The sequence below is a fragment of the Abrus precatorius genome, unplaced genomic scaffold, assembly GCF_003935025.1.
Source record: "Abrus precatorius isolate BTA unplaced genomic scaffold, Abrus_2018 Scaffold11, whole genome shotgun sequence".
Classification (NCBI taxonomy): Eukaryota; Viridiplantae; Streptophyta; class Magnoliopsida; order Fabales; family Fabaceae; genus Abrus; species Abrus precatorius.
In genome coordinates this window covers 17,687,914-17,714,014 of record NW_020874303.1, presented here as the reverse complement: position 1 = coordinate 17,714,014, position 26,101 = coordinate 17,687,914, and the positions used below count along the sequence as shown (strand labels likewise).

Here is a 26,101-nt window from a genome sequence, read left to right as displayed (position 1 = left end):
CTCTGAGGGCCAACTTAATGGGCTCACCTATCGTAACTGGGCGTAGTGCAGTTAATAAAGGCCAACTTACTCATTAAGGCTCAATTAACTAAAACTTCAAAATTTATTCATCCTTAATTCTTAGAACCAAAGGATGCTAAATATCGAATATATTCCAATAATACACAATGAATATACAGTAATACAGTAAAAGATCAAGCATACATGCTCAATACTAAACACAACTTAGCAATCTTCCAACTACAAAAATAATTACATTAAAAATTAACCACTCACTTTCCAGCATAACAAATATTTTTCTTTTTTCTTTTTTCTTTTCTTCATTTCGGATTAACCGAACCTGAAGGTAGCTTTAATGAGTTTTTTTTCTTCTTTTTTCTTTTTCTGGATTAACACAAGTCTTAAAGTGGTTTCAATAATTTGAATGCAGGAAAGAGAGAAAGCACGTGTCGTAAGCAAAGGGTGGAGAGAAGATAAATGGTAAATGGAGAGAGAGAGAAAATAAAAAAAAGCCAAGCGGAGATGATAGCGGCACATAAACCTCATGAGCATAGGTGAGATCCTTGCAATCCTAATAACTCCGCGTCATCCCCGTCCCAAATGAAAAAGAAAAAAAAAATCTTATTTGAAAATTTCAGCTTGGTTTATAACAAATTTATATTCGGATGAAAAAATAAAATATTATATATTATGTATAATCTAATAATTTTAATCTTAAAAGTAAACACTCAAATAAAATGAAAATTCTTCTCAGAAAAACAAAATATATCGAGCATTTTATGACCTAAATTAGTAGGCCAAGTGGAAACTATGGGAAAGCATAAATTACAAGTCACGCTTCTGGTCTTAGAAATGTTTCTTCTTTCTTAAAAATTGACCACTCAATTCAATTTTGTTCATGCACAAGTGTATCCATAAAAAAGTAATAAAGAGTTTTTAAAAAGAGTTCATAAGTTATTGATCTACAGAGATTATTTTCAAGTACCAAAAATAGCTTGATCTGATTGTTTAAATGTAACGGGATTGTAATAGACCAAAAATAGAGCTTAATGTTAATAATAAATTAAAAAAACAGTAATACAATATATGAGAGAGATCAGATGAGACGAATCTAAGACTTATGGGTTCACCTACTACATTTCTTTATGTTCTAATTAATTTAATCCAAGGGGTTTTTCCTGTTGCTTTTGTTGGAACCCTATTAAGGATATATGCTGCAGTCTTAAGGGCTTCTCCCCAGAGTGATTTTGGCAAAGTAGAATGACTAATCATACTCCTTACCATGTCTTTAAGCGTCTTGTTTCGCCTTTCAGCAACACCATTCATAGTGGGCGAACCCGGCATAGTGTACTGTGGGATGATACCGCATTCCTCTAGGAATTTAGCAAATGGTCCTAGACGTTGTTCACCTGAACCATCATATCTACCATAGTATTCACCACCACGGTCAGACCTGACGCTTTTAATTCTTTTGTTGAGTTGGTTCTCAACTTCAACCTTATAATTTTTGAACATATCTAATGACTTTGCCTTTTCATGAATGAGATAAATATAGCCATATTTTGAAAAGTCATCTATGAACATTATAAAATATTGTTGACCATTCCAAGCAACTGTAGAAAATGGTCCACAAATATCTGTATGTATAAGTTCTAAGACATCTAAAGTCCTATTGGCCTCAAATCTCCTTTTGTTGATTTGTTTACCCTTTATACAATTGATACAAATATCAAAATCTGTAAAATATAAAGGGTTTAGAATTTCGTCTGACACAAGTCTTTCTATTCTCCATTTGGAGATATGACCTAATCGTCTGTGCCATAACGCAGCTGAATTCTCATTTGTTAATTTTCTTTTTATGCCTTGAGTACTTAGTTGTAAAGATTCATTAAATGAAGCAATCATATCGATTAAATAAAGATTATCATAACTTGATAAAGAACCAGAACCAACCAATTTTGAATCATGAAGCAAACTAAATTTTCCATTCCCAAATGAACAAGAATAACCAAATTTGTCCAAAACAGAAATAGAAATCAAGTTTCATCTAAAAGACGGTACAATAAAAGTTTCATCAAGATCTAAATAAAAACCAGTCTTTAATAATAATCTAAATTTTTTAATTGCTTCAACTTGAACCGTTTTGCCGTCATCCACATATATGTATCTTTCACCATCATTTGGTTTTCGGCAACTCAAGCAACCCTGCATAGACACACTGATGTGAGTTGTTGCACCAGAATCTATCCACCATGTGTGTCTAGGTACAGAAGTTAAATTAACCTCAGAACAAACCAAATTGAGAAGCATACCTTTCTTAGCACGCCATGCGTGATAATTAGTGCAATGCTTCTTCACATGCCCAACAACTCCACAAAAGAAACAACCATTGCCTTCAGAATCATTTGATTTCTTTTGTTGTTTCCTTTGAGGTGCTATAACTGCAACTTCCTTATCTTTTTTCCTTTTTAGTCCCTTGCCCTTATATTTTGAGGTAGAGGCAAGATGAGCACTTTCTGTCTTATCTTGCTTCAATCTTTCCTCTTCCTGAACACAATGTGAGATGGTCTCCTTTCTGACAATTATAGCTCACCTTAAACTGACCAAATTGTGTCGGAAGAGAAATCAGAACTAAATGCACCAACAAGTCCTCAGAGAGTTCAAGCTTAAGTGCTTTTAGTTTTGAAGCAATATGAGACATCTCCATGATGTACTCCCTAATGTTGCCCTTACCCATATATTTCTTTGAAATTAGGTTTGCCAAGAGTGTACCTATCTCAGACTTTTCATTCTTAACAAACCTTTTTTCAATTTCTGCAAGAAACTTCTTAGTTGTATTTATGCTTTCAGAAATTGTGCCCCGAAATGCTTCCGGAATGGCCTTCTTCATGATCATTAGACTCATGCAATTTGACTTCTCCCACATTTCCATCTCCCTCTTATTTTCAGAGGTACTCTTATCTGTAAGAGGTGGAGGTGAGTCTATCCTTAATGTAAGGTCAAGATCCATTACTCCAAGAACTATCAAGACATTGTCTTTCCAGGACTTGAAGTTTGAGCCATTTAACACAGGAATAGAGTTGATACTGGCAATAATATTAGCAGGATCATTCATAACTGAATTGAGAACAACAAACAAAAAATACACTCACATAAGTCTCAAAAATAAAATTAAATTCAAATACAAATAAATCTCATTTCAAGATACCGGTAATACATTAATATTTTATCTTTGGACAAAATTTTAATTATTCAATGATACCTTGACACGGTAATAAAATGCTAATAATAAGAACGTGTCAAATAAAAAAAACTTCCTTTGGGCTGATTTAATATTTACACACAAAACTGAATAATTATTACGCAATTTATCACCACAAGCGTGTAATTACATAAAAATACTAATCTTCCTTTGGGCCGACTAGTACGCACATAAATTACAAGCTTACTACATTTTTATATTTTAAAATAAATTAATTTACACAATAGAGGTCACTTTGGTGACATGTTGTTTCAATTAATTAATCTTAAAATATATATAAAACCCCTTAGTATTTGAATTTAAAATTAATTAAAATTTTTTTTGCATAACTGAACGACATATGCATAAAATATATATAAATATATTCTACTCGCAATTAAAAAAAAATATCAATCGTATATATTTATATATATAAATCAAATCAATGGTGCATTCAATTAATAATATATATATATATAAAACATTTATATATGTCTAACTTGAATAATATATATCGAGCATTGATTCCTAAGTTGAACGGTGCATAGATTCATAAAATATACCGTTTATATATGAATTCAACATTTCGTATCAATTCAATCAATTAAATAATCAAACGTATATAATTAACGAATCAATTAAACAATGAATTCGTAACTGAAATGAATTGATATATGTTAATTACTTTTCAAAATTGAAACTGAATTTTCATAATAATATATCCATATTAATCACGAAATCAATTATCATAAAAAAAATGTCAATTTATTATGAACACATGACAATCATCTAATAATTGATTTCAAAATATCAAAAGAGTATTGTTTTGAATTCATATACCAATAGAAACACAAAAGTTAACAGGCGTAGAAATTTAAATACCATTCTCATATTTATCTGGATTTATGATTGAATTCACAATTAACAAATAAATCAATCATGTTTCACGTTCATGCTCAAAAAATATCTGAAAACTAAACAATATCATCCAACTATCAAAATCCTTTGTATCTCCTTACTAAAAAAAAATCATACTGAAGAAACATGTCCAAAGAAAACGAAAACCTCCTAATGATCAAACATGATATATGTGCTCTAATACCAATTGTTAGAACCAAACTTAAGCCTGATGAAAATTATCATCTATATATCCCTGAATCTATCATGTTAATCATTGGAAACAAAAAAAATAAATAAATGGAAGCATACCAGAATTCATAATGATAAGAGAGGGCTCCGGTTTGGCCTTCCAGATCAACACGTACTCTCTTGAGAGAACTCTTTAGCAATTTCTCTGTTTCTTTCTGATAATGGAATGTCAGAAGAAAAGAACCAATGTGTCTTGGAGACCTAACCTATTTATAGACAAATAAGGCTGCCTTTTGGTATTTCTATTTTTACCCATCACAAAATAGAATTACCCTTTAGTTACCACACATTAAAGGTCCCATATCCTTTCAGATACATAATTGACCAATTTAATTTATTTGATCACTTTTAATTTGGCATAACCGAAGGTGTCCTTAATATATAATTATTCACATATAAGACCAATGTTGGATTAAGGATCCAACATGATTCTGATGGTAATGTGATTATTATGCTCAACGATAGTAATGGAACCCTAGAATCATCGATAGAAGCTCTTCCTATATTATATGTAGAGAATTGTTCCCAAATCTTAATTTCTAAGAATATAAGTCGTCGCACCTAAATCTTTTATGTAGAATTGTTATGATAATCAAATTTTTGTTTTGCATAGTTAGTATATCATTTCCAATGAGTAATATGTCATCAATATATAATACAGTTCATTACACTCTAACTAAGCCTTTTGTAGACACTAGACTCTTCCTCACATCTAACAAAGTTAAACTTTGCAATTGTTTTGGAAAAGTGAATGTTCTAGTTTCTAGAAGATTTTTCAATCTATAAATAGATTGTTGCAACTTGGTTCTCAAGTTGTTGAATTTGTTCTAAGATTGGTTCATTAACACGCTCTTGACCCACAACTTATTCTTGAACCACAATTGTTGCACCTTTGTTAACTTCAGAACATCAAAGAAAGGTCTCTCAATTTCCATCACATGTTCCTAAGTTGATTCAATGGCTAATTGAGTTTCATTAAGCTTAATTTCTTTGCCATGAATTCCTCCTACAAGGAATTCTCTTTCCAAAAAGGTTGCTCCTCTTACTACAAATACTTTTATGGTCAAAGAATTGATAAAATTAATATCTCATTGTTTCCTTAGGATAACCAATGAATCTACACTTTATTGACCTTGCCTCAAGTTTATCTGCAGGCAATCTCTTAACATAAACATGATAACTCCACAGAAAAGTTAATCACGATAGCAATATACAAATCAAAGACTAGAGAAAAAAATAATAAAATCGAAATAATTTGACCCAAAAATCAAATCAAATTTACAATATTTAGATTTCGCAAATTGAACGAGAGGTTTAGCCTTTCATTGAATCACTTATCCTAAGTGAGAATGAGAGGAAAATGAGAGAATTCGAGAAAAGGTAAAAATAGAGATTCTTATTAACGGCTAACTCTCAAAAACTCAAAGTGTCTAATCACACGCATTTAATTCAGAACTTTATTAGTCTATTTATAGGTTCTAATTATGATAAGTTAAATGGCCAAAATTTGGACCTTAATTATAACTATAAGCCCAAATACAATTATCTAATAACAAATGGTCCAAATGCAATCTTGCAACAATATTCAGCATCTATCTCAACTTCAAAAAATTATAAAAGATTGAAAATAACTCCAAATCCAGTTATCCATATATGAATTTTGAAACTCTGAATGTGTAGAATCCAATGCAGTTGGAATCAGCCCAAAATGATATCTGTAGAAAAGTTATGACTAAAAGAGTAGTCATAGGTCAGAATAACTGAAAATTGAAATTAAAGTATTTATTTGTAACAAACTTAATTTATTCAAATAATTAAAAAATGACAAAAATTTGTAAAAATAAAGTATATGAAAAGTGTTTATAAATCAAAATAAAACTATAAATGTAAACGTAAAATATGTCATATCAAATTTCTCCATACTTAAGACTTTGTCTTTCGAATAAATCATAAAATCAAACTGTAAGGGACCAATAACAACTAAGCTATGTACAAAGCTAACCAAATTCAAATATCATAGCTAAAATGAAAATCAATCCTCACACTTAAAATTGATAAATGAACTTATCAAATAAAGTAAATAAATCATAAAAGATAGAATCATCACATGGCATATTCTCAATTATTCAAGTGTATAAGGTAAAATGTATCACTCAAAATGCACAACATAAAGTATGATCAACCATAAGTTTGTCTATTCCTCTAGAATTCACACACACACAAATAAAGAGGACTTGCTACGTTATAAAGAAGTAGGATGAGTGTAAAAAAATTACAAAGATAAACAAGTTAAAACTAAAGAAAATATAATAGAAAGCACTCCCAAGCCCACACCAAAAGCTTTTTTGAAATGAAGACATGAGGCTAACTGTATAACGGAAAGCCTATTTTGTCAAGATTGCCCAAAATGAGAAACTAGAATATCACTTGACCCAAAACATATTTTTGTTAGAAAAAACGGATAAATCTAACATAGTTTGTGGAGTTATGAGAAAACAAATGTAATACCAGTATTATTTAGTATTTATTGACAAATTATTATTATTTTTTAGTTTTAGTCGATCTCATGTATAATTTTCTTAATTCCATCAATTTAATTTATATATCGATTACGAGGACTTTAGCTTCTTTCCTTCGTATACATATTAAAAAGCACACATATATCATAAATTCATAGAGTTTTCAAATATATTTATAGTAAATAGTAATAAGTGATTAAATCAATATTTCATACATTAAATGAATAAATTTATTTAATTATTTGAATAATGAGTGAGTATCTTGTTAATATGAATCTCACATTAAATGAATTTTATTATTTAGTAATAAAAAATTAGATAGGTTAATTTTTTAAGTTTCTCTTTTTCATTTTTTATTTAAAAAAACTATTATAAGTTGAAAATTACAAAATTATCAAACTATTATAAATCTCATATTCTTAGAAGTATAGAATTTTGGACTTTGCACCCTTTCATAGACATTAGCATATATTCAGTTTTTTTTTTTTTTTAAGGATTTTCAGTTAAAATTATGTTTGCGACATTTTTTAATTAACGGAGTGGGCTGAAACAGCACATTTTTGGCTTTTTGTAAATTTATATATTTACCACATAAAAAAATTATAAATTTTTAACATATATCCAAAATCATTCAATGATAATTTATATATAATAAATGTTTGATGAAAATCACATGATATCATGAAGTTTAATGCATCAATAGCATTAAATATTATAATTTTAATTAAAAAAATTATTATTTATTACACCCTCTTATATCATTGCACAATTAGCTAGTTATATTATTTTTAGAATATGTTTGATTTTTTTTTTAAGAATTTTTTATTTTTTTTAAAATATAGTATAAAACAGAAATTAAACATAGTCGGAGTTCTCATTCTTGGAATATTAATTCAGTATTAATTCTTAAACTCTGAACACCAGCTATCGATTCTAATTAACTAAACTGGAATCTTGACGAAAATCATTGAACACTGACCAAGTTTCTTATGGGTTAAGCATAGCACGCTTTTCTATTGGTACGTAAACACAAAGCGCAGCTCCCTTTGGCATTCAATTTATTAACCTTGAAAATGTGAAAGAAAAAGACATGATTTGTTGGAGAGGTCCACACACATAAAGAGAGACTTCAAACGAAAAGGAAAATAATTCATACGTGAGTGATCAGTACAGTGTTTATTAACAAAATTATTAAAAAAATTAAGATAACTCTAAATAATGCTAGGCCTACGTTGTCTTTATATTATTATTTTATATATTTTGAGTTTTCAGGAAATAATTTTACACTTGATTTAACATTTAAGTATGTTAGATATAAATTAAATAAAAGACTTAAATTGAGTATAAAATATAATATAAAAAAATCACACACGAAAGCAATTAATGTTTAGATGCATTGTTATATAAACTATAAAAAAGAGGTGATGCTAATATAAGACACTCGTTTAAAGGACATTACACCCACAAAAGGGCTACTTCTATTGCTGCTGTCTTAAGCAAAGAGATTCAAATATGTAAATGGGCAAGTTGAACTTTTACTTTCTTTTTAATTTTCTAACAAGGGAGTGAATCTTCCAAAATCTGATTTACAGTGTTGAAAAGGTAAACTCTTTAAATCAACATCTTCTTGGTGAAGGAAAGGACCAATCCTTTTTTTTAAGGGGGTACAGGAAAGTTCCAGTATACTATCATAGTTGACTACGTGCATGTTTGATCTATCGTGATTTTGTTTTTCAGTGAGAAACACAACTGGTGGTTTTCCTTTCTTTTGTTTATTGGATCTAATTATCTGGAAACTTTTTAGATAACAAACTAAAAATTAACAAGCCGAACTAATCTTTCTAAAGAAAACTATTAAATAAAAAAAAACCATTAAAAAAACAAAAAAAGCTTCACCTTTTGAAAGACTTGCTGACATAAAGTAACAAGTCTGAGTCATCTATCCATCAATAACTCAAATTCACAAATAAAAAGGAGGAAGACAAAAGAACTATATCATATCATCATACTAAATTTATATATATGGCAAATCCACTAAGGAGACTTTAAATATTGTAAGTTTATAATGAAATTAAAAGGAAAAGCAAGTCAAGATATACAAGTTAACGGGTGTTTGAAAATGCATTCAAAAATTTATAAACAATCTATCAGTATTTAACGTCAAATTAATTGTTCATGACTATTTAAAAATTGCAAGCCCTAGTGAAAAAAAAAACCTCAAAGTTCAGTCATTTCTATCGGGCAGCTAGCTAGCTAGTGATGCTCAGAATCATCACATGCAAGACTTTCCTATAAACTTAAGAATAATAATACAGAAACAATAAAATTTTCAATATTTTTCTTTTAAATTATGATTTTTATATAAAAATATATTATAAGAATATCGTTAACGTAACCTCCCTTGCATAGATTCTTCAGTTAGAAAAATAAATCAACAATAATAAAATAAAAATATAAAATGGGCTGACTAATAAAATTAGGATCGAATTATTCTTACACTTTAATTATGATAATACATAATAACTATCTGTGTAATAAGGTTGTCTGTTTCTTACGTGCATGACGGGCGCTGAGTCAGTGTTTCGTCCTCCTTTAAATAGAGGAAGAAAAAGGTTGCAGGATTTATAATATGTGCTTTTTTAAGGAATAATACTAATTTTTTGTTAATAAATAAATAAAATTTTATTAATTAGAATATATATACTCTATTGATATACAAGATCCTATTAGAGATTATTTGGAGTACTATAAAATAAAAGCACATTTTTTACTGTGATTTAGATGATAATGATATCATAAATGTTATTTTAAAATGCGATTTGAGATTATTTGAAGTGCTCAATCACACAACATACAATAGTACATTTAGTTTAGGGTATATCCGGAATTAGAATACAAAAATGGATTCAATTTTAAACATAAAAATCGAAAATCAAGTTAAACTACAATTTTTCAATTTTAGAATGTTTTAATGAATGATTTGTTCAATTTTGTTTATCAATTTAATTAGCAATTTGAATCCGTTCTAGAGCACCCTTCATGCAAATGCTTCACTTGAAAGTCTACTAATATAGCTCCCTTGTTTTTCGTTGGGAATAAGAAGTTTGCTGAATAAATAATCTCTACGATGCCTATCCATTGGTTCAAAGTCGATAATCTTGAACTTCATTTACTCACTGTGCTAGAGTGGAACCATTAACATGAGTGTCAAAGATGGCATTTACACTTTGATAATTTTTTATAAAATATTAAATTAATTTAACATTTACATTATTTAATAATTTTATATAAAATATAATATTAATTATTTTAATTATTAAATTGAAATTTTGTATCATGTTAATTAATTTTATATAATTTTTATAAAAACAAAATAAATAAATATTTTATCAAATTATTTTATTTTAACATATTTAAAATATAAATAAATATTAAATTTTTAAATTATATAAAATTTGATATAAATAATAATAATAATAATAATAATGAAAATAATATAAGATAATTTAACGTTTGAATCAGTTAATCTTACTTTCTACACCTAAGAAAAACTCGTAGCTCAATGTACTAACCTGTATACGAGTTTTGATTTAGTTAACGACCTTTTTCTTTGCTTTTAATTTATATATATTTATTACCAGTTGTTGGCACCTATGAAATCGAAAGTTATTCAATCAAAGTATACAATAAACAATACATATAGATATACTTTCGTATCAAAGATCATTATTCTTTATTTAAATACGAGTTTGTATAGATTCAGGAGTAATTATAACTTTTTAATTTTAATATAAATCTTCAATTAAAATAAAATAAAATAACAAATAATTTAATTTTAAATTTGTAAACTGAATTTTTAATACAATTTTAATCTTAAAAAATTGCATTAAATTATTATCACGGTAACTTATAATAATTATTATTATTGTAAGGTTTTTGTATTATTAATTATTACAATAATTAATCAACTGTTTTTATCATTATTACTTCTATCATTATTAATTATCACTGTTGTGACGATTACTTTAAATATGGATTGAATTTATTATATAATTATCATAGTCATTAATATTTATTATTATTACTGAGGATCAGGGTCATATATCTTTGAATGAACTTGTAATTTGTGTAGTTTGAACTTAAAATTTGGTACTAAAATTTAAAATTATAAAAAAATTGTAAAATTGAAAATTTATTTAATTGTTTTAAGAAGGATTGAACGGGTTCATATTGATGTTTTTGTGATCGATTGTGAATTATTTGCATATGTATATTATTACAAGTCACTGTGGCTACGTGTCTTTCCCTCTTTCAAACCTTGAATAAAAATACAAAAACCTTAATGAATAAGAAAGAAAGTAATTTAAGTTGTTTCATTCAGAAATTTTGACGATATATTCTGGATACATAGTGAATGAATGTGATATTTTGTGAACCAAAGGGCCACCCCAAAGAAGAAGAAAAAACTACACCACCCATTTTAACAAGGGTAGTTGTGTTCATGTCAAACCAACTTAATGCAAACTGTAAAAGCTAAATAAAAAATGGAACATAGTGAAAATTAACAAAAAATTATTGAATGAACTTTTGTATTAAAAATATTAAAATTGAATTATGAATTCCCTAAATGGAGATAGTAAGAAGAATAAGTAAATATATTAAGTAAAATATAGAGAATAACTCAACCTTTACATCGAAATTATTATTATTATTTTCTAATCAACGTCGGAATTATTTTAAAGCATGTCTGATAACACATATTAATAGCAGCAAGTTTGCTAACTAGTTATAAAAATAAAAATATACTCTTTTAATTTTAATTTTTAATCCACGGCTAAATTTTAATCTAAACTAACAGTAAAATCTTAATTACCAGTATCAAACTCAGCCTTATTAAGGATAGCATCCTCTCTAAGACAGCCATAAAAATCATAAAGCATACTTGTACATGCATTTCTGGTATTTTTACTTTTATTTTATGAAACCTGCTGTTATTACTTCTGGATTGGGAAAGCGTGACTCAACATGACGTCTCACAAGCTCCAACAACCCGACTTGAAAATAGTCAATAACCTGTGCAATATTAGATGAACACACTTCAAACTAGTGTTTAGTTCTTAAACGCTATTTCAATTAATGATCTTTTAATCCTTGTTAAGACATAATTGGTGAGGCCATAGAATCTGAGCCTGTGAGGTGACACAATTTAAGTGCTACAAACACGCAATGAACTTTTTCTTTTTTAACAAAAATCAAGGTATACAGATAGGAAAAAAAATGATAGAATTCGATCATTTCAAATATATATGATAAACTAAAAAGATAATTAAGAATTACTTATCTATTCAAAAGAAATTTTCTAGCTACATATAAGTTTATAAAAACTAGGTCACTTTTTCATACAAAAGGTGAGGTATAGCAAAAGGCAAATTAAAATATCTATCAAGACCCTGGTAAAGAAAAGAAAATTCGTTTAATTAATTGTCAAACATCAAACTTAGTCTGTTAAGTATTGTCCCCTTTTCACAAAGACAATGTTAGCTTTTTCTCTCACTTTCTCAGTTCATATAAATATAAATACCAATTTAATTCATTCATGTGCCCGTACCCTAAGCTCACATTGAATTGGTCTAGTGTCCAAAGCCAGCTCGCATTTTTCTTTCTTTCTTTTTTTCTTTGGTGGTTGAATTGAAACAAATGGAAAAGTTGAATTTTGTTAAAAATGGAGTAAGCAAATTGCCTCCTGGGTTTCGTTTCCAGCCAACAGATGAAGAGGTTGTCTTTCAATACTTGAAATGTAAAGTCTTCTCATACCCCTTGCCTGCTTCTATCATTCCTGAGATCAATGTCTCCAAGTATGACCCATGGGATATACCAGGTAATTAATCACTACCACTATTCTCAAACTGAATCCATCATCATTTTTTGAATTTGAATAAAGTAATATTCATGCATAAAAGAGATAGATAGAAAGAGAATCGGTTTTATTAACCTTAATTTTTAAGGTTGATTTTAAATATATAAGAGTAGAATTTTTCTATAAATAATAATATTATTCTTTTATATTTTTAATATAATAAATATTTTTAAATAAAAAATATTAATTTTAGTTTATTAAAATTAATATTAAGAGTTAATGTTATCCTTCTTTTATGAAAAAAAAAGTGCACACATTGATTATGTATATAAAAGATTTCTAGCTTAAATCTTATGTAGACAATTACCTAACATTGCAATAATAATTATTATACAATTCAGCAAAGTAAGTCGTTAACATTGTTCTGCAGCTTAATGTGCTAAATATGTGTGTTTAGGGAATTGTGATGAGCAAGAGAGGTACTTTTTTAGCTCCAAGGAAGCTAAGTATCGAAATGGCAATCGTATGAACCGATCAACCAAGTGTGGATATTGGAAGGCAACAGGATCAGACAAAAAAATAACATCTTCAATGTGTAATGGTATTGTGGGTATAAGAAAAACCCTTATTTTTTATGAAGGGAAATCTCCAAGAGGATCCAGAACTGGTTGGGTCTTACACGAATATCGCCTCGTCGGTGTAGAAACTAGTGCTTGCAATTCATCACAGGTAAGCTCAGTCGATTATTTTAATATAAATATCAAGATTTAACTACTTTAAAATAATAAAATATAAAATGATAATTATTGATTGAAAATTTCTTATTTAAAATTTTAATAATTTCATAATTTATAATTTATCAACTATTAATGTTTTTAATGAATTCTTATTTCTCAACATTTGAAATTAAAGCATCTCACACCTTAAAAAAGTTAAATCTAAAAAGTTATATATTAAAGTAAAATAGAGTGTTGGATTGGCAAATATATCATTAATGTTGTTGGGTTGGCAGAACTACATAAACGAGATTGGAGATTGGGTTTTGTGTCGCTTATTGATGAAGAAAAGAAGTATAGAAAGTGATGTCAGCACCACTCATCACAAGCATAGGCATAATATAGTTCAAGCTAGTCCAAGATTGTTTGATTTTATGATGGTTGGCAAGACCCATTCTTCTACATCCTCATCATGTTCAAGTTCCAGTAACATCATGGAGGTCTCTTCAAATGCTGACCATGAAGAAACAAGTGGCTATGCTGATTTTTAGGAAATCATTTATTTACAAATTTGCCCGTGTCTGTGGGAAACTAGGAAAATGGATCACATGCCTGAGGATACACCCACATTAATTTGTTCCTTCCGATAGAACGATCATTATGTATAATGGATGTATTAGATGCTTGTTTCCTATCATAATCTTGTATTATGCTAATTATTTCCTATCATAACCCATGTTTTTAATTAGTAATTGTTTCAATGAACTCCATGTGGGAGTGATTATAAGACTAGAACTAAGTCTAATTCATCTATCTTTTGTTAAACCTGATACTAAAGTAAAATTAATCATTGATCAAGTGGTATTTTCCGTTTTCCCTCAAAATATATGATTATGGGGAGAGGAAGCAAAATCGTAAAGGCCAGCATGCGAAGATGCCTAGGTCAAGGAGGACTATAACAAGAGACGAACAACCAAATTTTCCTTTGAAAGGAACTTTCTTCCAAATGTCAGATGCCCTTTAGAAGATAATATTTTCAACTTGATGAATTTGGAAATTTGACAAAATTGATACCTTTTTTTTTTTTCACATAACGATCGATTTGGACTTCTTCTACAAACATTTTAATATCATATGTTTGTATCATTTCAATTTCCATTCCATTCTAAATTTTCAAGTATTTAACTTTTTATATTTTCTCTCAATTGAGAATAAAAGACTAATCACTTTAAAGGTATAGAACAAAGAATTAACCTTTCTCAACAATTATCTAAATTTTGAATTAAATTTTCTATAATTCATAATATAAGAAAAGATGGAATAAAATATATTATATATAAAAAACATTGAAGTAGTACCTATTGATGAAAAGATAACTAAAAATCAATAAAAAAAAAGGGTGAATAATATGATTTTTACTTTAGTGAAAAAGAGACAAAAAAGACTTAAAAGAATTTTGAAAGAAAAAATTTTAAAAAATATATTATAAATACTATATTAAAATAATTATTTATTTTTATTGAGATTAATAATGTTATACAATTCATGTGGCTAATTTCACTTCATGAGATAAAATTTAATAGTTGTTGTATATTTTTTTATTTTACATATTCTTATAAAAAATAAAATTTCATTTATTTAAGATAAAGGAACAAAAATATTTTTTTTTAAAAAAAGTAAGAATTATATTATCTATGATAATTCAACTGAGAAGATGGATGGCATAAAATCCAAAGTTGGCCCTAAATTTTAGGATCTTAATGGGCAATGAAGATATGCCTCTCTTTCATTGCCGAATTTCATGTGAATTTTTCTATTATGTGATGGGTGTGTCAATTGTCATTCCCATAATAGGGTGCCGTATCATTCATTACTTATTATGCATGTGGAAACAAAAAAGAAAATAAAAAATGGAAAAACAGTATCTTTAGAATGTGTTCTATCTAGAATCTCATTCAATAGACGAAAACTAACAAATTAACAGCATTTGTCCGCTAAATCACCATATAGAGTTAGATGTGTTAGCTGGCACAATGCACTTTGAGGCTCTGCATTCTCGTCCCACAATATTCCAACCTGTCTTGTTATTCCTCGTCCTATGTTCACGGTTTCCTAGTTCCAACGATCAAAGAAAGTTTTAGTTACAGCATCTGAGAGCACATTAGTTAAATTAGTTTTTAAAATAGAAAAATCTAACGGATTATTTTTTTTATATATGATTTTTATAAATTATATATATAAAAATACGATGTTTTTTGAAAAATTATAAAAATATAGAATTTAAAAAATAATAATTTTTTATGTAAGTACAAAAATTTTAAAATAAAAAATTTAAAAAGTGATAAAATCTTATAAGTCATTAACTGTGATTAAAAAAAAACCTAAAAACGTGTTATAAGTGAGAAGGACTCCACTTATACACGTCTTCACTGTACTCACAAATGCAGGACCCACACATAAAATCAAAGAACACACACAGTACTCACTCACAGGGATTCAATTCATGAAAATTCAATATTATTTTTTCATATATAAAATTGTGATTACAAAGGATATTTATAGAAGTACTTAGGGACTTCTAGCAATTAGTTTGACAATCTTCCCTCTATAATTCTCAACTAACAACTATTAACTCTTTTATTACAACACATATCTTTTTATTATTTATAACAGTTTCCCTCCTTCGGAAAATGCCTTGTCCTCAAGGCATGCGACTAGAAGGTTGCTACAACAAGGCTTTCCACTTCGCTTCTAAAAATCTAGCTTTCAAATCATATAGTTCTACCCAGCAAGCATCTTCTGGGCCTTCTGTGACTGCCCAGTTAGCTTTCTTCTTCATTCGTTTTTCTAGTATTGCAACAGGTTGGACTTCAAGGTCGCCATCTTCATTGTAGTTTGGTAAAGACTGGAATTGAATGTTGTGTCCATGACATTTCTTCAACAGGAAAATGTGAAAAACATCATGTATTTTAGAGCCTTGTGGCAGCTCTAACTTATATGCTACTTGTCTGATTCTTTCCAATACTTTGAAAGGGTCAAAATATCGTGCAGTAAGTTTATGGAATGATGTGTTAGGCAGGGAGGTCTGCTTATAGGGCTGTAACTTCAAATAAACTAGATCACTAATGTTGTATTCTTTCTCAATTCTTTTCGTATCTGCCTTCACCTTCATTCTGTCTTGAGCCTGTTGTAAATTCTTCTTTAATAATGCGGCAATCTCGCCCCTAGTCTTAACAGTGTAATCAACTGCTTGTATTAGTGAGTCACCTACCAATAACGGTGTATTTAATATAGGTGGGTAGACATACAAGGCTTCAAATGGAGTAATTTGAGTTGAAGAGTGGAACTTGGTATTATACCAATATTCAGCCAACGCAAGAAACTCTGTCCATTTAGATGGAATGCTTCCTATAACACATCGTAGGTAACCTTCAAGTGCCTTATTTAGCGCTTTAGATTGGCCATCCGTTTGAGGGTGGAAGGCTGTTGATTTGAGCAGCTGCACTCCATGGATGCTAAATAGGTCCTTCCAGAATGTACTCATGAAAATGGGATCTCTATCTGATATTATCTCTGCTGGCCAACCATGTAGTTTGACTACCTTGTCCATGAATGAGTGTGCAACTTTAGGTGCAGACAAGGGATGATTAAAAGATATAAAATAGGCATATTTAGTTAATCTGTCTATGACCACCAGAATAATTGTCTTGCCTTTTGATGATGGGAGTCCTACAATAAAGTCCATTGATATTGAAGGAGACCTGCAGGATGGTTGAGCTGGGGCTTGTACCATTGGCATAAATCACAGTTCTGGACCCAATGCTTCACTGACTGTTGCATTCCTTTCCATCAGAAAACTTCTCTCAATCTTCTATATGTTTGTGAGCTTCCTGAATGCCCTCCAAGAGCAAAATTATGGTAATAAGCTAAGAGTTTCCGTCTGATCATGATATCTCCCCCAACCACTATTTTGCCGTTTCTTTTAAGAATTTCTGCTGCCACGCTAAATTTTTTATAAGACTGTTGAGTCACCTTGATTTTATCCCAGATTTTCTGTAATTTCGTATTATTCTACCATGTGGCTTTGACTTTTTGTAAGATTTCTGATCCAATTTGGAATATAAAGCATAAGCTGTTGTCAGTTTCATTCCTTGATAATGCATCCGCTACTATGTTTTCTCTGCCCTTCTTATATTCAATAGAGAAATCCAATCCCATTAGCTTCTCCAAACTCCAGTTCTGCATCAATGTTGTAGGAGGCTGCTCCAGGATATATTTGAGTACTTTTTGATCTGTTTTAATCTTGAAATAATTTCCTAATAGGTAATGCTGCCATTTTTTTACAGCAACTAAGATAGCATAAAATCATTTCTCATATGCTGATAATCAACGATACCCCACTCCCATTACTCTATTGATGAAGGCCACTGGATGTCCCTTCTGAAGAAGAACTGCTCCTATTCCTTGGCCAGAAGCATCTGTTTCAATTGTGAATCCATCAAAATTCAGTAGTGCTAGTACAAGAGCCTTAGTGAGTGCCATTTCAGCTTTTGAAATGCTTCTTCTGCTTCCTTAGTCCACTGAAATGTTGTATTTTTCTTCAGTAAGTTGGTTAATGCTTATGCAATTTTGCCATAATTCTGAATAAATATTATGTAGTAGCCTGAAAGCCCTAAAAATCCTCTGAACTGTTTGACATTGGTAGGAGAAATCCATGCTATGACAGCATCTACTTTAGCAGGATCGAGTGTTACACCGTGTGTTGAAATTATATGTCCTAGGTATTCAACCTGTTGCTATGCAAATGAACATTTTTTTTTTGTTAAGGACCAGCTGATTATCCATTAGAATCTGAAATGTTATTTGTAAGTGTTGGAGTTGATCATCCCAAGTCTTGGAATAAACCAAGATATCATCGAAAAATACCAAAATAAATTTTCTCAAATGTGGTCTGAATATGTCATTCATCAAATTCTGGAATGTGGTTAGGGCATTAATGAGCCCAAATGGAAGGACCACCTATTCATAGTAGCCACTGAGTTCTAAAAGTTGTCTTGTGGATATCAAACTTCTCCATTCTGATTTGATTATAGCCACTCCTCAAGTCTATCTTAGTGAAGTAGGTTGTTCTTGCTAGTTCATCCAGTAAATCCTCAATGATCGGAAAAAAAAATTTATTTTTCACTGTTAGAGCATTCAATTTCCTATAATTAGTGCATAGCCTCCATCCTCCATCCTTTTTTTTTTTATTAACACCACTGGAAATGCAAAGGCACTGTGGCTTTCTCTAATAAAACCACTTGCAAGCATATTCTATAATATGTCTTCAATAACTATTTTTTGTGAATGTGGATATCGGTATGGCTTGAAGTGTACTAGATCATCTTTTAATAGTGTGATTTTATGATCATATTTTCTTTGAGGAGGTAACTAGTATGGCTCCTGATATAATGCTGCACAATGCAATAACAGTTCTTCCAAGTCTGCTTTTTGTGAAGTTGTGAGGTTCTCCATAGCTCCTGTAGCAATTGGGGAATTGTTGAGGTGAAACATGTCTGAGATGGTCAGAAGCATTGCTCGACAAATGTTGGAACCAATCATGCTTTTCAGTGCTGGCTGTAGTCTGTCCTATTGTTCTCCTTCTAACAATACAGTGTTGTCATTGTGCTCAAATTGCTTTGTAAGTTTTGAGCAATTCCATCTAATTTCACCAAGTGTCATAAGTCATTGCATGCCAAAAATTGCTCCATAGTGTGATCCAGGGAGAACTAAGAACTCACCTATAAACTCATGCCCTTTAAATTTCCAACGTAATTGGTCACACTTCTTATTGAGGAGTAATTGTTTTTCATTGGCTACCATAACTGAAAATTCTTTTATGAATTGAGTTTTGAGTCCTAGAGACTTAACCTATTTATCACTAATAAAGTTATGAGTAGATCCAGTATCCATTAAAAAAAGGGACCTCTTGTTTCTTGATCAGGCCTTTTCTTAGCTGTAATGTTTAGCCACCAGCAATGCCCTTAAGTGCCTGCAGAGAAATGTGGACATCATCCTCGTACAAAAGTTGGTTTCCAATGTGCAAGGCTTCTTCTACTATTGTTGTATCTTCAAGTTTTGGTTGATCATCACTGTCATCTCCTTGTGCAACAAAGATGGCACTTAACTTCCTCCAGACCTTGCATTTTTGTGTATGAAACTTTTTCCATGGTTCACCACAAAATCTACACAGACCTTTGGAAATTCTCTCATTCATCTCTTTTCTATTTGGAGTAGCACCCGCTGTCTTGATCTCTTTCTGTGTATTAGAAGTAGCAGATGTTGCTGATTGAGATTGTTGGAGATTAGTGACAAGAATGTTTCGTTGGTTCATATTAGAATAGTTCCAAGCACGAATTCCCCCTTTTGAGGTTTCTGAATAGGGACTCTTTGTTGTTGTTAATCTTTTCTCCAATTCTTGCATAATATCATCCTGTAGTCGTGCAATTCGCATGGTATCTTGGACAGATTTAGGATTGTGAACATGAACAGATTTCTCCAAAGAAGAATGTAAGCCTCCTAAGAAAAAACTAATTGTCACTCCTTAAAAACTGTTACTCTAGCTAATAATTCATCAAATCTTTCAGGATACTTTATCACAGTTGAATCTTATCTCAACTTGGATAATTCAGAAAGTGGATCATTGTAATTACCCATGTCAAAACATGCTGCGGCATCAGTCAAGATTGTTTGCTAAGATTTGTTCTTGGATGCATTAAGCGCCATGTAATGTTGTTGCCATGTGAAAGTCTTTCCATCCATGGATAGAAGAAGTTTCCCTCGTTGTTCCTATGGCGTATCTTCTAATTTAAAAAATTGTTCTGCCTTTTCACGCTATTCTCAGTAGTTTGATCCATCAAATGAAGGAAATGAGATGTGAGCACATTTGAGCACTTTGCATCCTTTGATATTATTCTCATCTTCAACTTCGATCTCAGGTTTGTCATCGGAAGTGGAACCAATTGATGACATTTTTGCAAGAACTTGTTCCAGCATTGCTGACATTGACTCCATCGCCATCTTTGTATCGTGACGTGATTCAACAAGACGTTCTTCCAATCTTTTATCCAAGACTTGAATGCGTTCTTCAATATCCTTGTTTATTGTTGAATCTCCAATTATCGCTGCCAGCTAAATATGATACCAATTGTTATAAGTGGGAAGGATTCCACTTATACACATCCTCACTGTACTCACGGATGCTGGACCCACATGTAAAATCAAAAAACAAACACAATACTCACTCACAGGGATTCAATTCTTGAAAATTCAATATTATTTTCTCATATATGAAATTGTGATTACAAAGGATATTTATAGAAGTACTTAGGGACTTCTACCGGTTAGTTTAACAATCTACTCTTTATAATTCTCAACTAACAACTATTAACTTTTTCATTACAAAACATATCCTTTTATTATTTATAACAAAATGCCAATGAATTTTTTTAAAAAAAAAAATTAAATATTTAAAAATATTTAAAAAAATAATAAAAATTGTCGTTGATGATTTTTGGTCCGTTGAGTAATTTTAAAAAAATTATATTTATGTAATCTTGTCAAAAATTCTATTTTTTTTTATTTTGAAAAAATCATACATAAAAAAAAAGCTAGAATCCAACACTCTTTTTTTTTATAATTTTTATCAATAAAAATCATAAGATATTACAAAAATATTATAATATTTAATGAAAATATATTTATTCTAAATTACATGCTATTTTTTAATCAAGTCGGGTAGGACATCTAAATATACATTAAAAAATCATTTATATTTTTTAGTTTTATTATTGGATAAAAATTAATTGTTTTTATACTTTGTAACAAAATATTTTGACTTTCTATTCTTTAATTTTTCTATATTTTTATTTTGTGAAATAAAATAGAACGTGAAATATGTTTTTTCTAATATTGACAGGAAATAACTGTAAACAGAGTGTACAGGATCCATGAGGTTATATGAACTGCCAAACCAAACCCCTAAAGTTCGTCAATTGTCCACCATTTTCTATCCTCTTCATCTGACCCATTTCATTTTTCATCCCACCCTGCATTTGCATTGCAAACAAATCATCATATTGTTATTTGCAATGGGGGTGGGCAATTCAAGGTTAAATGGGGGAGATGGAGAGGCCAAAATTCGCCCTATGCTTGTTGGCAAATTTGAGGAGTTTAGGAAAAGTAGGAATGCAGAAACCACCCTCTCAAAGAAGGAGTTGTTGAAGAATGCTGATCAAGAGGATGGAAATTCGCAATCTTCTCGTGAATCTGAAATTGAGGATAAGGTTTCTTCTCTAAAAGAGACTCAACCACCCAAAGATGAAACGTTCGTTCGATCAACAACCGCAGAAAAATTGTCTAGAGTGGTTCCAATGCCCAACCCCGAACGTGAAATTGAAGAGGGTAACGGTGAAAAGGTTGAGAAAGACATAGATCAAAACCAAGATAAAGTGATTCATGTTATTCAGATTGTTGAGGCAGAGGTAAAAACAGAAGAAGGAAAAAGGACTACTGAACCGGTGGAAGAGGCCAAACAAGAAAATGATGACAGGGACGATGATGACGATGATAGCCATGAATTGAACCGAGTTATATGCCCCGGATCGCCCAGTTTTAGAATTTATTGCATTGAGGCTGAGAAAGGAAATGAGGAAGATTGTTAGTAGTCAAAGAATTAATAGCATATTTTGTAAAAGCGCTTACTTTTTATCTAAATATTTAAATTGTTTGATGAATGCAGGTATGAAGCCAAGCATTGTGGTGCACCAAAAGTCACGCAGTGCAGAAACTGTTGTAAGCGTTGCATCAGGAAGCTTAAAGGAGGTTATTATTGCATTTCTATTCCTCCCTCTTTTTTGTGCGTAAATTTATTTGCTTTATCCACTCATAGAGAACAAGGATCAATTTATCCAAAGCTATAAGAACCGAAAAATATTGAATATTATTCTAAACTTCCCTCCCCAAAAGAGATAAATGAAGACAATACCATAACACTTTTGGTGATTCTGTTCTCTGTTTTTACTTCAGATTGCTGAAATAGAATCAACTTCGAAAACAAAAGGAAATAAGAAGAAATTTGGGGCTATGAGAACTCTACTCAAGGTTAAGTCGTGCTACCACCCAATGTGTACCTGTGCTGGTGATGAAAGCGGCCAACTGGTTGCTGCAAAATCAGTGAAAAATGATTGAGACTTAGGTGTTAGAAAGAATGAACACAATTTGTACCATTTTTCCTTTTTCTTTCTCTTTTTTTAATTGGTCAAAGATTTTTTTGGCCTAGTTAATTTTTTTAATTCCTTCTAATGCCTATCATCCGATTCCAACAATCAGATATAATTTGTTCATTATGTAAAACGCCTTGTTAATTGTTGGTTTCCAGAGTTGATGTAAATTATTTTCCTTTGTTTTTATTATATATTTTCATATAAGCCATTTAACTATCCACCTGGAGTCAAACAAAAACAATTATTCTTTTTAACTATGATGAAAAATAAATTAATTCATCTGCATGAAAATCAAATCACATTGTTGAAGTTCATATAAACCATTGAGAGAATGTAAAGAAATTAGACTCTTTGTTATAGTTACTTTATTGAATAACAATATAATACCATTGCTTGGATCCACAAGTTAGGTAGCAAACTTGTAACAATGCATGGACTATCAAATGAAACTTCAAGGACCTCTTCCAAGTCATACATGGCAATCCCTTATCCTATTACAGCATTAATCATGTGATTGTTGTTCCATGAGATCTCCCATTCCTTCTATAGTTGAATATAATCATCAAGTAAGGGCATGATTCTGAACACCTATAGCTACAGTGAAAAAGGGTAGCAACTCTTTTTAGTAGTTTTTCAGAACAAGTAACCTTGAACCAAAAAAGATCATTCTTTTCATGATTGACACATTCTTCAGGATTGACTAAGTTTCCCTTGTCAACACTTTTAGGAATCAAAATCCTTTTGGAATCTCCATTCTATGGTTTCCAATCATTTTCATTCAAGCACCTGTATATTTTTACTATGGTGGAAAACTCAGACTGAAATTAACGAGCACCCTTCCTTATCATCACTAATAACCCTGTTTACATGAGTTATTTACTGTACAAGGCAATTTTAGGTCCATAAAAAGTCTCATCGATTTATGGTTCATCCATTGCTTTTGGAGCAAACACGACCAAATGCTTGGATTTCTTCAACTCATTTTTGTAAATGAAGATCTTATCTCCATAGAATTCATGATCAATCACTGGGAAATCATTGAATACATCTAGAAATGCTAAGACAGCTTATCTCATCGTATTGCAAATATTTAGGTGGTATATGCATAAATTTTTAAAAACAAAGTCTTAGGTTTGAATCATTTTATATATGAAAAAAATGCTAAGAGAGCGTTTCTCATCCTATTGCAAATGATCTTACTTTAAAAACCATATTTGTTTAGAAAATACTATAATTCTAAATAAAATTTAACTCATATTAAATAATTAAACAATTTCGATTCATACTTTAAATTTACAAATTAATTAGGCAAAATTCAAATCTTAGTAAAATCTATCATATTTTCATCTCTATCAACATCGTATTCTTGACAGTGGTTTTAAAATATTTGAAGTGTGAATGTCTATAATCATTTAATTTGTCTGTAAATTTGAAAAACCAAGCCTCAATCTTTATTGTCCTTGAACCTAGACCATGGAAGTATGGAAACTAATTTTTTTAGTATTTTTATTGTTAAATATTTTTTTATTTAACTTTTATCTTTTTATTTACATTACAAGCATCTTCTACCGTATAAATAATCTTGTTCGGGTTAGGTAAAATTATTATAGACAGCAAAGTTCTTCCTTGAAACATTTAATACAACTATATTTATTCTGGAACTCAAACTCAAAATCACATATTAAATTAGAAAACTTTCATTTTAAGAATAAATATAAAAAATGATTAATTTTTTTTTTAATTTTCATTTCAAGAGTAAACATTAAAAAATGATTTAATTGCCCTTCAATTTTTTATATTTTATTTTATGTATTTATTTAGTTTTTTTAATTTTAATTATATACATTTAATTTTATTAATTTCTAAATGGTTAAAATTCTTTTTATTTTCTAAAAAATTTATCTAATAACTAACAAAATAGAACAGACATATGACATATTAATATTTTATATAAATTAATAAAAAGTACATAAATTATTTAAATAAAATATATAAAAATAATAAATTTATTTTTATACTTATTTATTATTTTATATATTTTTATTTATAAATATGTTTCAATTAATAATATATTATGTTTTTATCATATCTTGTTAAATATTGAATAAAATTTTAAAAATAAAAACCTTAATTTAAATAATTAAAAATTATAATAAATAAATATGAAAAATTAAAATTATACATAAATTAAAAGTGTAATTAAGTCAAACTTTTTTTTTTATTTCATGTCGCTTGTAATACGTAAAAAGCAGATGCTCTTAAACTATTTTTGCAAATGATTGATTTGTGCATGTAGATTTCAAAGCGTGATATGAAGAAACCCTAGACACATCTTATCTTTCGTTGAGTAAACGCTTTAACATTGAACGCTTCTTCAACATATTTGTAGCTTCATCCCTTTTTTTTTTATCATATATTCCTTTCATTTCATCTATATCCGGTTGATTCTTACACGCTTAGTAAATGTGTTGACTATTTCTCATGCTTTAATTAATCATAGTTATATTTATAAATTTTTAATGTGTATTCGAAAATATACAATAAAAATTTATTAAATAATATTTTTAATTAAAAATCATGACACTTAACATTATTAATTTATACTAAATTTTAATTTAAAAAATTACTGTATAAAGAGTACCTAAATTTTTAATTGTACTAGATATAAAATATTTTAACAATGTTTATTGTCTGTGAAACTTCGAAGATATCAAGCACCTTATGATTAAATACATAAGACTAAAAAGAGGAGGACAAAATCGTACAAACCTTGAAGAAAACTGTATAATAAAAAGGATGATGATTTAAAAGGCTATGAAATTGCCACGTTCAATCCAACAACTATGCCCATGCATGGTTTCACGTCTAATCATTTTAACGTGATTTTTCAGGAAAAAAATATTTGATTGTCGTGAACTAAAATTAAATTAATTATAATTTTTGTATAAAGTTAAAAGTTTATATTATTTTTAAAAAATTAAAAAATGCAAATCACTTTCATTTAAAATTATAATTAAAAATTATTTTCAAAACCAGAGGTTCATTGAAAATGACTCCCAAACTGTTATTGTTTGGAAAGTCCAAAACGTAATAATATATAGAGATATACAGATCATTGGCTTTCTTTCATGTTTCTTGTCGCATTGGCCTGTTTTTCTTTGTTTTCTCATTTCTCTCTTTGGGGGTTCTTTAAGTCTTATACATATATATATATATAAAGAGGGATATACAGATCCCTACTACTTTGTTGTTTTTCTGCTTTTTCTTCAGTAGTTGTTCGCATGGATGCCAATTCCTTTCAAATCACGCCATTAAATTTTCTTTGTTTTAACTAATAATTATCTTGCGACGGGCCA

The 26,101-nt window shown here is 29.5% G+C and overlaps 2 protein-coding genes across 2 annotated transcripts; both read left to right on the top strand.

The window, feature by feature from the left end:
* The first annotated feature begins 12,606 nt into the window (after window positions 1-12,606).
* LOC113855729 (NAC domain-containing protein 83-like) lies at window positions 12,607-14,033 on the top strand. The gene is made up of 3 exons (XM_027487358.1): window positions 12,607-12,787; window positions 13,224-13,495; window positions 13,779-14,033. Exons 1-3 carry the CDS (start codon window positions 12,607-12,609, stop codon window positions 14,031-14,033), a joined length of 708 nt encoding a protein of 235 aa, XP_027343159.1.
* Window positions 14,034-21,611: 7,578 nt separating this feature from the next.
* LOC113855728 lies at window positions 21,612-22,710 on the top strand. The gene is made up of 3 exons (XM_027487357.1): window positions 21,612-22,179; window positions 22,262-22,344; window positions 22,549-22,710. Exons 1-3 carry the CDS (start codon window positions 21,612-21,614, stop codon window positions 22,708-22,710), a joined length of 813 nt encoding a protein of 270 aa, XP_027343158.1.
* Window positions 22,711-26,101: the final 3,391 nt, after the last annotated feature.